This window comes from Rhinatrema bivittatum, chromosome 3, assembly GCF_901001135.1.
Source record: "Rhinatrema bivittatum chromosome 3, aRhiBiv1.1, whole genome shotgun sequence".
NCBI lineage: Eukaryota > Metazoa > Chordata > Amphibia > Gymnophiona > Rhinatrematidae > Rhinatrema > Rhinatrema bivittatum.
Genome location: NC_042617.1, coordinates 13,712,947 through 13,727,073, shown reverse-complemented (window position 1 = coordinate 13,727,073; position 14,127 = coordinate 13,712,947). Strand labels below are relative to the sequence as shown.

General features: G+C 38.9%; 1 protein-coding gene across 3 annotated transcripts in view; it reads left to right on the top strand.

The window, feature by feature from the left end:
• BTBD9 (BTB domain containing 9) overlaps window positions 1-14,127 on the top strand; it is a 610,564-nt gene that overhangs the window by 303,887 nt on the left and 292,550 nt on the right. For all 3 annotated transcript variants that reach the window (XM_029592918.1, XM_029592917.1, XM_029592916.1), the window contains one exon: window positions 3,505-3,614. In XM_029592918.1, the coding sequence (XP_029448778.1) occupies window positions 3,505-3,614 (110 nt within the window). The remainder of the gene's footprint in view (window positions 1-3,504; window positions 3,615-14,127) is intronic.

Sequence of the window (14,127 nt, the reverse complement as noted above, 5' to 3'; positions counted from 1 at the left end):
ATCTTCGAGGCGTAAGAGTCCCTCTTGGATCTTAGGGTGCTTGATTTGTATTGGTGCAGAGATGATTTGTAGATTGAAAGGGTGTTGGTTCCTGGGTTTTTGCGCCATTTAGCCTCATTTTGTCTTAGTTGGAGTTTGAGCTTTCTTAGTTCTGAGGAGAACCAGGGCTGTCTTTTGGAGGAATTCTGGTGTGGTTTTTTTGTAATTGAAGGGCATAGCTTGTTAGCTATAGTTTCGGTGATTGTGTTCCATGATCGAAGTGCTGAGTTCGGATCTGTAAGGTCCAGTTGGTGGAGTTGAGGTGATAGGTGATTATTGAGGTCTTCTGGGGAGCAAGTTTTCCTGTATGTGAAGGAGGGCGAAGGAATGCAAGCCGGGCTAGTATCTTTTATAGAGAAAGAAGTTGTTATGAGGTAGTGGTCTGACCACGGGACCTTTGTGCAATCTGGGATAGATACGGGATTGATTGCAGCGTTAACGAAGATCAGGTCTAACGTGTGGCCGGCTTTGTGGGTAGGTTTGTTAACTAATTGAGTGAAGCCTAGTGCTGAGAAGGCTGTGAGAAGTGATTCACAGTTAGGTGATGGGGTAGGGTTATCTACGTGCATGTTGAAATCACCTAGTATGATAGCTGGCGAGTCAAAGTTGATGAGGGAAGAAGTTAATTCTACCAGGGGTGAAGCATCTGATTCCAGGAGTCCTGATACATTACTCCATAACCTCATAATTACATGTAAGCAAGCAAAGAGGGCTACACTAAAGGAATCGGTGTAGGTGCCAGATTTCACAGAAAGGAAGCCAGCTGATAATATATGCAGGTCAGCAGAGGAAAAAAGGTACAAACTTTGGTAGGTCTCTTTTCTTATTTCTTTCTACAAGTACCAAGGTCCTAAGAAGAGCAGAATGATGGCTGGAAAATATTGTGTCAACAAAACTGCTGCCGCAGTTATTACTTCTGCCTCTGTCCAGATGGATATCCTGATCCATAGTAAGGAACCGGTTCTGTATGAATGATGCCTGCAGGTTAACTCACTCAGGAAATAGATGGCGGAAATGAGAGAGAAGGTGGTGAGGCTTAGAAGCATCCATGACAACAAGGGCTATATCAATGAACTGCTTCTTGAGGCATCTACGATGGAAAACTCCAGCAGAGCGGAAGGAGAAACTGGACCGCAAGATAACATAAATTACAGAAACCAGCAGAATCCTCACCCTGACCCCACTTTCCCTTGAGCTGAAGATCCAGTATGTAGCCCTGGAAGTGGACATGAAGAAACCAAGCGAAAAGTTGCGGTGGTTGGTGATCCTTTTCTGAGGGACATGGAGGCATAAATTTTAAATAAATAAATAAAATGTTAGGATTCATCTGAAAAGGAATGGAGAACAAAATGGAAAATATCATATTGCACCTTGAGTACTGTGTGCAGTGCTGTGTGCAGGTCACCCCATCTCAAAAAAGACATAGCGGAACTAGAAAAGGTGCAAAGAATGGCAACAAAAATGATAAAGTGGCTGGAACAGCTCCCCCGGTGAAGAGAGGTTAAACAGGTTAGGGTCCCTCAGCTTGGAAAAGAGGTGGCTGAGTGGGATGGAACAGGTAAATAAAGGATGGTTATTTACACTTTCAAATAATATTAAAACAAGGGAACACTCCATGAAACTAAAAATCAGCAGATTAAAACAAATCTTAGAAAGTACTTTTTTCACTCAGCACATAATCAAGTTGTGGAATCTGTTGCCAGAAGATGTGGTCAAGGCGACGAGCATAGTAGGGTTCAAAAGTGGCTTTGAAGCGTTCCCGGAGGAAAAGTCAATAAAACATTATTCGCCTGGTAGACTGAGAAAGTCATTGCTATCCCTGGAAGTGAGTAACAAGAAATAGATCTACTTTATGAGATCTGCTGGGTATTTTTCGCCCAGACAGGATGCTTGGCTCGATAGAACTCGGTCTGACCCAGCATGGCACTTCTTAGGTTCTTCATACCTCACAGTTGTAAATGAATGTCTACCATTTTTCAGATTTTCAGTTCATCAGTCCTGTCATAGATCCTTTATTGCAATCCAAGTCATTAAACAACACTTAGTCTTTTGAAGCTTTCATCCTTCTTGCTCCTCTTGCCAACGGGTCAGTTTATATTTTGGTAGTGAGAGTGGTAAATAGAACAGAGAAGCCCTGTAACATTCTGGGGCAATTTTATTCAGTGAGTTATTACTCTAGATGTACCTCTTATGGGTATGACCGCGTTCCCAGGGCCGGCACGTCCATTAGGAGAACTTCGGTGGTTGCCTAGGGTGCCGAGCTGTAGGGGGCGCCGAAGAGCAGCCAAGTGGTGCCATAAGCAGGGCCTATCCCGCTCGCGGCACCACGTGGCTGCTCTTCGGTGCCGAAACAGGTAGGGGATGGGGGGACAGCAGCGCAAAGGGTCACCTAGGGCACCCAATACCCTTGCACCACCCTGCACGTTCCTCATCTAAGTTTGGGGCAGTCAAATCTGCTTTTGTTTGCTCATTTTGCATTCTTCTGGCCCAGACTTGTGTGAAATAATCTTCTTGTGTTATAAGACATGTTTTCAGGAATTTATACTAACTTTATTAGCTCTTCTAGGACTTGGTTCACTAGTTGCACAGACATAAAGTATAGAACACTATGCTATATAGCTACATAAAGTCAGATAAAACAAAAATAAAATCAGGCAGTAAGAAAGCTATTTGCACTGTGCAAACAGTTTCTGCATACTAGGGCACCATTTACTGGTTCCAACCATACAGCCAGGCCTATCGATTCTGCTGTCAATGAAGAATTGAAGGTTAAGGAAGGAAATGGATGAAGTTTAATATCGGAATTCAAAAGCTAATTTATTAGTATTGAAATTAGAAGTAGGTTTAAAATAAAAAGGAACTTCAAGTTGGCGCTTGGCACATTGATTTATTGACTTGGTCTCCAGTGTATGAAGTCTTTGATTTGCTTTGGAAGTAGGTTATTCATAGTAAGTGTATATAAGCACAGATAGATATTTTTAGCTCTGACATTAGGCAGGTATCCTCAGATGCATCACTGTACTGGCAAAGCAGTATAAGAGCTGATTAGTGATTGTAACATTTATCTGGACAAAAGTCCTTGGATAATTCTCATGGAATTCACACACTGTGTATTAATGTGTCTGTACTGAGGCTCTCTTTAAAAATGAGACCTTTGACTTCTGTATTTGTCTTTGCTTTATGACTGCCAGCCCTTACCTTTTGAGTTTACTAGTAACAGACTAAAGTTTTATTGCAGTGTTTTATATTTTCTGTTACCATTTGCTGGAACTGGCATGTCCTGGTCTCCATGTGATGACATCATTAGACAGGGACCAGCACATTTTTGCTCTGGTCCTTTACCTGCCTTTTGCTTTATTCCCATGTTGTATATGTATATTTATAGTAAAAACATTTCCAGCTTCTGCTTTATCTATGGTTCTTCCCTAGCTTTTGATTCTGACTTTGTATTTTTTTTCTTTATAGGTACGTCCGAATAGTTGGGACACACAATACTGTGAACAAGGTTTTCCATCTTGTGGCTTTCGAATGCATGTTTACCAACAAACCTTTTACTCTGGAGAAGGGTTTGACAGGTAAGGAATTCCATTTCTTTTTCCCTTCTTTTTTGCATATTGCTTGGTGCATTTCCAGTTTTGGATAGTGTGAATTAAACTCTTAATGCTTCCATTATCTCAAAGGCAAACTTTATAGGTGTACTTTTCCTTGAACTATGGAAAGTAAACCAATCACTATTCTTTCATCTCTAGTGTCCTCCTCTGTATCTTTTATGGTTCTTAATGATTTGGCTCTACAGCTGCTTGTCTCAGTGAATAACCTTGGGAATTATCAGCCTTATTCCATTAAGAGCCAATGCTGTTTTGTAGGTAGGGCCAGATTAATTCCTGAGGGCACTCAGAGGAGAGAAGGAGAATAATTGGCTAAGATACTGCCAGCCTGTCTGTGCTGCCTCCAAGATGCACTGTTGGTCCCTGACACAAGGACCGGTGAAATACAGGAAAAGGATACTTGATAAGTGGGAAGAGATAAAAGCTGCATGTCGTCTCCACAGCTTCTCCTTTACCTATAGCATGCATCCTTTCTAAGCAGGAGACAAAGAAAAGGAGGACGGTTAGCCCAATAGGTAACAAGTGTAGTATTGCTGTGGCCTAGCACCGCTGTGAGTTGCTGCTTTTAGAGAGAGACGTCTGAGAGCGTGCCAGGAGAGGGGAGAGCCTGAAAGAAAGAGGGACAGGAACAAAGAAACGGGGCTTGGAGACAGGAAGGGAGAGGGTGAGAAATGAGTATGATAAAGGGGTTGGAAAAAGAGGAAATAATAATACATACAAAAATCACAAATTGCCTCACCTTCTGTTTCTCACACACATGCTCGCTTACCATGCCCCATTCACATTTCCTGTTTCTCTCTCTAATGATCTCTCCTCCTTTAACACATAGATACCCCAAGTTTGGATTATAAACTTTAGGGACATATTAAGATTAATTGGTCTTTCTGCCATCATCTGCCTACCCAGCCTGCCCAGTTATTTGTGTCCACATTGTCAGATGTATCCCAGCTTTAGAGTGTGATGGCTTGTAAGATATCGTGCCTTATTCAGATGGATGTTGTTGTCTTCCTCCTTAGTACTCAACCATCTTGAATAGATGGGCATACAAAAAAAGCTCACCACATTGCACTAGCAAGATCTCCTATTTAGTTCACACGCTCTACTCCTCCCTTCCCATGTCTAACCAAAAAGCTCTTTCAAAAGCACCTGATCATCTAGGCCCCTACACAGCTTGCTAGATAGACCTGGTTACATAGGCACTTGCATTTCTGCTAGGACTTCTAGGTAATACTATAACAGCCTGCCAGACAGACCCAGCTGCTGGTTAATTTTATTATCAATGCCGGCTTCGGTGTCTATGCTCTTCTTCCTAAACAATTTTAAATATATCCCAATGTACCCATCTTCTTGACGCCATCTCATTCCTGCCCATTTTGTTTCTCTACAATTGCCTTGGATGACATCTGACCATTCTTACCTCAAGGAAATAAAACTGTTATCCAAGTCTCTTCAATTATTATTATGAGCTGCCAATTAAGTGGTTATCAGAAAGTGAATGAGGACTTTTCTGAAGTTAAAAATTACTGTTAAATTGGAACAGAAACTGGACTCCTTAGATATCTGGGCTAAGCAATTAGAGTTAATGATCAATTGCTGGTCAAAGATAATACTATACTACAAACAGAAAAGTGAAAGTTTGGAAGACATGGTTAAGTATAGAAATCTTCATTTGATAATACTATATGACAAACGGAAAAGCGAAAGTTTGGAAGACTCAACGCACAATAAAGCTCTGGAATTTGTTGCCAGAGGATGTGGTTAGTGCACTTAGTGTAGCTGGGTTTAAAAAAGGTTTGGATAAGTTCTTGGAGGAGAAGTCCATTACCTGCTATTAATCAAGTTTACTTAGGGAATAGCCACTGCTATTAATTGCATCAGTTGCTTGGGATCTTCTTAGTGTTTAGGTAATTGCCGTTTCTTGTGGCCTAGTTTGGCCTCTGTTGGAAACAGGATGCTGGGCTTGATGGACCCTTGGTCTGACCCAGCATGGCAATTTCTTATGTTCTTATGAAAGTTTGGAAGACATGGTTAAGTGTAGAAATCTTCATTTGATAATACTATATGACAAAAACATTGTGTAACTATAAAATGGGTTATTTTTCCCCATATGCAACACCTTGCACTTGTCCATATTAAATTTCATCTGCCATTTGGAAGCCCAATCTTCCAGTCTCACAAGGTCTTCCTGCAATTTATCACACTCCACTTGTGATTTAACTATGAATAATTTTGTATCATCTGCAAATTTGATAACCTCACTCGTTGTATTCCTTTCCAGATCATTTATAAATATATTGAAAAGCACTGGTCCAAGTACAGATCCCTGAGGCACTCCACTGTTTACCCTTTTCCACTGAGAAAATTGACCATTTAATCCTACTCTCTGTTTCCTGTCTTTTAGCCAGTTTGTAATCCATGAAAGGACATCGCCAGCTATCCCATGACTTTTTACTTTTCCTAGAAGCCTCTCATGAGGAACTTTGTCAAATGCCTTCTGAAAATCTTATGTTCTTATGTGCTTGCATGCTGCAAGGTTGTTGTAACGCAAGTGAATCAGAGTGGAGGAGATGTGGTTCTCCTTTTGTGCATTGAAATTGGTATTGTTTGAACCCATTTCATTCCCCATACACCCACCCAGTTTACTTGTACTTCTTTTGTTGCTGCTCCTAAATGCTCTTACCATCTATCCACAGCTTGCTTCTTAGTCCAAATCATGAAGGCATGGTCACAGCTCCAGACTAATTTCTGTGTCCTGCTCAAACTCAGTCTTCTGCTCTGAGGCGGTGCTTCACCACTATCAACCTATGGCACCAACACTGCAGTGTCACCAGGTCTAGATTTCATCAGCTCATCACATTTTACAGCTAAGGATCCTCTGCAGTCATCCTAATCCTTCTTTTCAAGAAGCGGCCAAAAACAACCCCATCTCCCTTGAAGTACAAGATCTAGGGATTCTTATAGATTGCAAATTCTCCATGAAATCCTGTGTTAAAAAAATCACAAGCGATGGTTACTTCAAATTAAACATACTCAAAAGATTAAAACCCCTCCTATTCCCTAAAGACTTTAGAACTGTCTTACAGGCACTGGTCTTATCAAGATTAGACTACTGTAACTCACTATTCTTAGGCCTTCCTGCAAATATCACAAGACCATTGCAACTTCTGCAGAACTCTGCAGCTAGACTCTTGACAGGTACTAGAAGATCTGAACATATCACCCCAATATTAAAAGAACTTCATTGGCTGCCGGTAAAATACAGGGCCCAGCATAAAATCTCATCACTAATACACAAAACCCTCTACAATGAAAAAATTGAATGGCTAACCTCTTCACTTCACTTCTACACCCCCTCAAGAATCACCAGATCAACCGGAACAGGGATGCTGCCAGATCCTTCCTCCAAAATTGCCCACCTAAATAATGTAAGAGAAAGATCTATCTCTATTGCTGGACCCCTTCTATGGAACTCCATCCCGCAGGAATTTATTTATTTAACATTTTTTATATACCGACAACCGTTTGCACATCGTATCGGTGTACAGTGAAACTCAAAAACAGGTAGGCAGGAGCCTTTACATGGAACGTTAAATATAAAATTTGAATTAAAAAGGTATAACTGGAGGATTTACATGAAACAAAATGGATTTACAGGAAACAAAAAGGTAGGCAGGACAATTCCTAGAGCAGTATCTATAAAATTAGAGATAAAGGTATTACGACTAGAAGCTGACATCAAATTATTTAAAAAGTGGATTAAAACTTGGCTTTTTAAACAAGCCTACGAAGAGCTGTTAGCATAATTATCTTACACTTCTGATTTAATACCAAGGTAATATATATTTTTATTTTTATTATACTATCTCTACCCTAACTATACTACCTCTCTAATGGGCCGATACAGTACAGTGCGCTCCGACAGAGCAATTGGTGAGGCAAGACTTCCCTTGGCTAAATCCATGTTGACTTTTCCCATTAAACTATATCTATCTGTATGTTCAGTATTTTTGTTCTTTAGAATACTTTCAATCATTTTTCCCGGCACTGATATCAAGCTCACCAACCTGTAGTTTCTTGATCACCACTGGATCCCTTTTTAAAAGCTGGTGTTACATTGGCCACCCTCCAGTCTTCAGGTACCATAGGTGATTTTGATTACAGATTACCAACAGTAGGTCTGCAATTTCATTTTTTATTTTCAGTTCTTTTAGTACTCTGTGAGGTATGCCATCCCGACCAGGTGATTTAGTACTCTTTAATTTGTCAGTTTGCACTAATAAATCTTCCAGGTTCACTGAGATTTGTTTAATTTCCTCTGAATCATCACTTTTAAATATCACTTCTGGCATGGGTATCTTCCTCAGAAAAGACCAAAGCAAAGAATTCATTGTTTCTGCATTATGGCCTTGTCTTCCCTTAGCGCCCCTTTCTCAGACATTGCAGCAGCTGTAATTGAAGAGTACAGATTGTCTCTCTCTCTGGAGCCCAGCACATGAGCACCCCTATGCCATTCAATAAATATTGTTGACAAGTAATTGCTACTTCCTAACAAAAGTGGCAACAAGGAACAGATATCAAACTTGCCACTGAACTATTGGACTGGCCCCAGAACACATTATTTTTTTTATACAGTGCTTATCTAATTATATTTGTTCATTGTAAACCACAATGAACCATAGGAAGTATGCGGGTTATAAAATAAACAAATGAGCTTTCTGAGACCATATAAGTGGTTATAGCAAATGTATAAGCAACAATACACAAGAGAGGCCACAATGTATAAGAAATAACCAAAGAAAGTTTAAAAAGGGAGGAAAAATCAACAAAATAGAATAAACTGAGCAGTTTATAAATACAAATGTTTGTGGTGTGTTGATAAATGACCTGGGTAACTTTCACACTTGGCACAAAGTGTTTTTAAATCATGACAGTCCTGATCACAGTAAAAACTCACCAGTTACCTACACTATTAATTATATAGTCATATGCCGATAAAAAAAACCCCCTGATCGCACTAATAACTCACCAGTAATCTACACTATTAACTATATAACCATTATGTGCAGATAAACACCCTGATCACACCAATAACTCACCAGTAATCTACACTGTTAACTATATAGTCATTATGTGCAGATAAAAAACACCCTGATCACACTAATAACTCACCAATAATCTACACTGTTATCTATATAGTCATTATGTGCAGATAAAAAACATCCTGATCACACTAATAACTCACCAGTAATCTACACTGTTAACTATATAGCCATTGTGTGCAGATAAAAAACCACATCACCCCATATAACTTCACAACCACGTTGCTAAGTACGAAGCTTCACACATATGATTAAAAAAGAAAAATCATAGCATTTAAGAACTTTTCAGCAATGCTGGCAATCCTGAAAGGGCCTGTCGAGCTACATAGTAAAACCTTCAAAAACTTCAACATGGAACATGTTTCACCCTGGACAGGCAGGGAAGCAAGACAGTGAATTCTGCAAGGATACTGCTTAATATGCCAGCAATAAACATCTACCCCAGTTCACACATTAAAAGAATTTCATAGCCATTGGCTGTGAGCTTTAAAAAGGTAAAACCTGATTGCATTTTATTATGATTTTTATGTCAGTTTACAGCTCATTGTCTTCATAAACACGATAAGTGGTATAAATGAACATGATGATGTGGAATTGTTCCCTGACTGCATATTGCTGGAAGTGTAATTTTCCTTATGGCACTTTACTGCATGTACTGTTGTGCATAAAGAAGTCATTACACATGTCATTTCAGATAGGAGCTGGCATAAATATTTTGTAAAACAAGTGCAAAGAAAAGAAAGGCATCCACAGTCACATCAGCAGACTGGTTTCTGAGAGAGACTACAGTCTGATGGTGAATGATGGATGGATTATAAATGTGGCTTTTACCCTGATACTGGGACAGGAAACTTCAAAGGAAAAAGCATGGAGCTCAGGGCCAGATTTAAGATTATGGCATCCATAGGCAGAAGGCTGGGGGGTGAGGGTTTCTGTCCCCAGAAATCAAAGAAAAGCAAGAGGGAGTTTCACGTTATGGCCATCTACAGAATTTGGTGCCTATGTTGCTAGTGCTTAACCCATGCTTACAGCCTGTCCTTCACTAGAAGGGCTTGAAAAGGGTCTGTGTCCAGAAATGAATTATCAGGTTCTACAGTGAATTAAACTGATGACCTTACTACCATCCTAGGGGGACAATCCATCGAAAATCAACCACTGCCCTACAATGTGGCATCATTGATTGCTTTTGATTAGAATATTTCTTAAAGGGTCCACATCAGCTCTTATCTTATCTCCAGATCTGGTGAAAGATCCAGTGACAAAAAAACACATGATTTCTCAAGAAATTAAACTGGCATAATAATAAAAACTAAATAGGTAAATCATTTATCTCCAATGGAAGCAAGAGGGTCATCATATATCTCAAGCACACTGGTACCATTGTCATCATCAATCACCATTAAGAGAAACTGACCTGCCAATCAAAAGAATGTATGTGTGAATATTTGCAGTCTTGTTCTCTGACTCATCCAGTTGACCTGTGATTATTACCTTATCTTCTGCTACCCCCTAGATGACCAATACAGTTCTCTTTATATCTCTGATCATATCTGTTTATATGTCGTTCTTCATGTTCTTCATCGGGCCTTTTCATGTTCTTTTCATGTTCTTCATCGGGCCTTTTCAACAGCCGGCCCCCTTCTATGGAACTCCATCCCACCGGACCTTAGACAGGAGCCCAGCCTCCCAACCTTCAGGAAGAGACTTAAGACCTGGCTGTTTAAAAAAGCTTTCCCGGACACCGATTAATTCTATTCAGCCAGATTCTACCACTTCCACATGTAAAAAATGTTATTACTAATGTAAATACCTATACCTAATGTTATTCTCTTTCTTTTCTTCTCTCCTCCCAGTTCTATTACCTTGTTATTTGTAACTGCTTCCTTCTACACAAATAGGTTATTGAATTGTTTACTGTACACCCCTGTTATATGTAAACCGGCATGATGTGTTTGCAACATGAATGCCGGTATATAAAAATTTTAAATAAATAAATAAATAAAATGTTTGCTCATGAGTTGATTGTAAATTGTGATGTGACTGTAATTGGCATTTAATTATAAATTTGACTATAATCTGCCTTGAGACTAGCTCGGAAAAGACAGAATATGAAATATTTATAAATAAATTTTATATATGTATTAAGTGCATTAAGACAACTCATGAACTGTGAACAGAAAGCAAGGAAGCATTCCTGATCTCATACCAGCTTTGTTACTCTGTAAGGATAGGAGGCAGTAGTCAAAATATTTTCTAGAGACAAAAATATAAAAATTCTTCTTTAATCATACTGCAGAACAGAAGAATTAAAATTAATTTTGCATTTCAAAGTATTAATGGTCAACTGACCCATTCTCAGGCTCTATATAGTTATTTTTGTACAACTGAATGTTTATTTTGTAGAAAGATGGTATTCTTTCCCTTTCTTATTTTAAAGGTTAGCTGTTTTTCAAAGTTTTACAGGTTTTCAAAATAACATCTCTTCGCAATATAGCAAGCAAACCCTTAGGACATTACAAAAATTTTAAGGCTATCTAAATACGGCAAGGGACCATTTTCCTCTGCAGTAAAGGAGTCACATGACTGGCTTTATTTACTGTTCTCTCTTTCATTGCAGCATTAAAGATATATCCACACAATTCTCTTTCTCATTCCACTGCAGGGAAGCTCATTCCCCAGCCTTTTATAATCAAGCAGTTGCTCATTGTAGTGAGAGCAAGTCTTCCATTTATAGTTAAGATGACATATTTGTCATGTGAAATATAAAAAACAGCAAATGCAAAATTGACCTTTTTGAGAAATACCATGAAATTAACATTTTCACTTGAAAGTTTCTCCTCCCAATATGAAAAACAGATGATTTTGACTGGGGAAGATTTGATGAGCAGTCACAAGTTGCTGTGTTTACACTAATTGTTTTCAGCATGCAAGAGCGCGTGACCTGTGACCAGTAGCCAGGGTTGTTGCGAGGGCTGGGCACCACACTTTCTTTTGTGAGTCGGTCAATGAATCTATGATCGTGCAAGCCCGAAAGGGAAGAGGGATACAAAAAGCAATCCTTGCTCTCTGTGCGCCGTTTTGTCCAGAGACTGCCATATATGTGGCCATATAAAACATGATAGCTTTATTTATTTATTACTCACATTTCTACAATCTCTCCTCCAACAAGAACTATGGGCAAAAAATACAAAACATCCAACAAAGAAATACAATAAAAAATATAAATTACTCAAATGACTCATAACAAAATACAAAATTAAAACATAGCTATTAAATAAAATAATTTTTAAAGTTATAACTGTGTAACTCAGTTTAATGAACAATGATTATTCTAAATTCATTTGGCATCTTATTTTAAATGCTTGCTTAATGGAAATCATCTTTTTGATATGTTGATAAATGCAGCTAAAACTGAAATGTTATGGGTGTGAAAGCCTGTCCTGCTTCATTTTCCATGATTCCTATTCTGGAGGACAGAATGGCTATTAATCCAGAGGTTCATAACCTTTAAAAAAAATGTATATTCCGCCTATCCACCTTACTAGGTGAATCACATAACACATACATAATAGTAAACAGCTCTATAAGCACAATAAAACAAAACAGAAGTTAAATATACATAATAGAACAGAAACTAAATAAAATACATAAATCTGTGAAATTCTGCCAATAAAATAGGAGCGTGTTCCCATTTATATACCATCAGCAATTGCCACAGACTAAAATTTCACAAACCCTCAAAAGCTGTGTGAAAAGAAAACTCTTCTTTTTTCTAACGATCAGTAAAGCTGGTTCGTGTTTCATTTTGAGCAGCAGTTCATTCCAACGCATTGGACCTGCAACATAGAATGAGCATTTTCTTGATTCAGCTAGTCTCATCTGATATAGAGAGGCTACAGATAGTAATAATTGAGAAGATGACTGGGTTGATGATACATTTATTAAAAAGAATTAAAACTGTTGGAAAGTAAGCCATAGAGAGCCTTGAATACAAGGAGGATTACTTTAAACTTAATTCTAAAATGGATAGGAAGCCAGTGAATATGTACCAATGGAGGAGAGATATGTTCACGAATGCTTTTGCCCATAATAATTCTACCAGTAGCATTCTTAATCAACCTAGGTTTTATAATTGACTTGCACCATAATTTACGTTTGCTGGGATTGCAAGCAAGGAATTTTTAAATTGCATATATTCGTCAACTATACCCTTTTTTGAGGAGGAGGAGGAGCTTAAAGGGTTAGAAAGGCGATACTGGGGACCCGCCTGAGTTACTCTAACTCTTTGTATTGGGGTTTAACTGAGTCTTGCTCAAATAAGTTATTGTTGGTCCAAAACTGTGCAGCAAAGCTTATTACATGTTGTAGAATGGGTCATAAGTAGCCTTCATTAGCTTCTACTTAAATACTGTTGCCGGGGAGAGGGCAAGATGGCTGTCACCTGACCTGCACGCTGAAGAAGTGCTTCTCCAGTTTTTTATCCTATTAACTTTTTTCCTCTATGCAAAATGCCTCATACAAAGAGGAAGGCTCGGCTGAGGGAGATTTCAAGCTCTTCTCCCGTTCCCGAGCATTCACAACCCTGGATAGAGACCTTCTTCGCGGCACCCCTAAATGGAATGCCGGAGGGGAGAGCCGCTATGGAGTCAGACGCTGAGTAATCGCCAGCTCTGATAACTGAAGCAATATCACTTAGCCCTGGCATGCCAAGCATGCCTCCACACACATTTCCACTGATTTCAGATATGTCTGAATTGAGACAGAGACGACATCATCCAGGCCCCGAGAAAGGAAACCATTGTGGTTTCACCTTTGGTGAATTCGTTTGGAATGGATTCCACAGGCCTTTCTCTTGCCTCAAAACTACCTGAAACTATTGAAGGAGGTAGTAATCTCATGGGTGAAGGAGATGGGAATGCACAGGTATGTCCTTTGTTAAAACCATTATTTGAGAAACTAAGGAGATAACTTTGGAGTCTGTTTGGACTGCTTTAATTTCTATAGAGAAGGCTATTACCTCTTTAACTGCTGTAATGGTGGATAGTAATCGGCGAGTTCTGGCTACAGAAAATCAAGTTGGATTATTGGATACTAAAGTTACTGAGATGGAAACAAAAATTTCCAATATGGAAGCAGTACAACATAAACTGGTTAAATCAGATATTATTTGTTCTCAGAAAATGGAAAACATGGAAAATGCTTTAAGAATTTTAAATCTGAGAGTACTAAACTTTCCTTATATAAATCTGCTTCCTCCTAAAGATATATTTAACAACTATTTAGTTAAGATTCTTCAATTTCCTTCAAAGGCAATTCCAGTAATAACAAAGGCTTATTTTTTGCCTAAACCTGATGGAGATATAGGGGCAAATTTTCAAAGG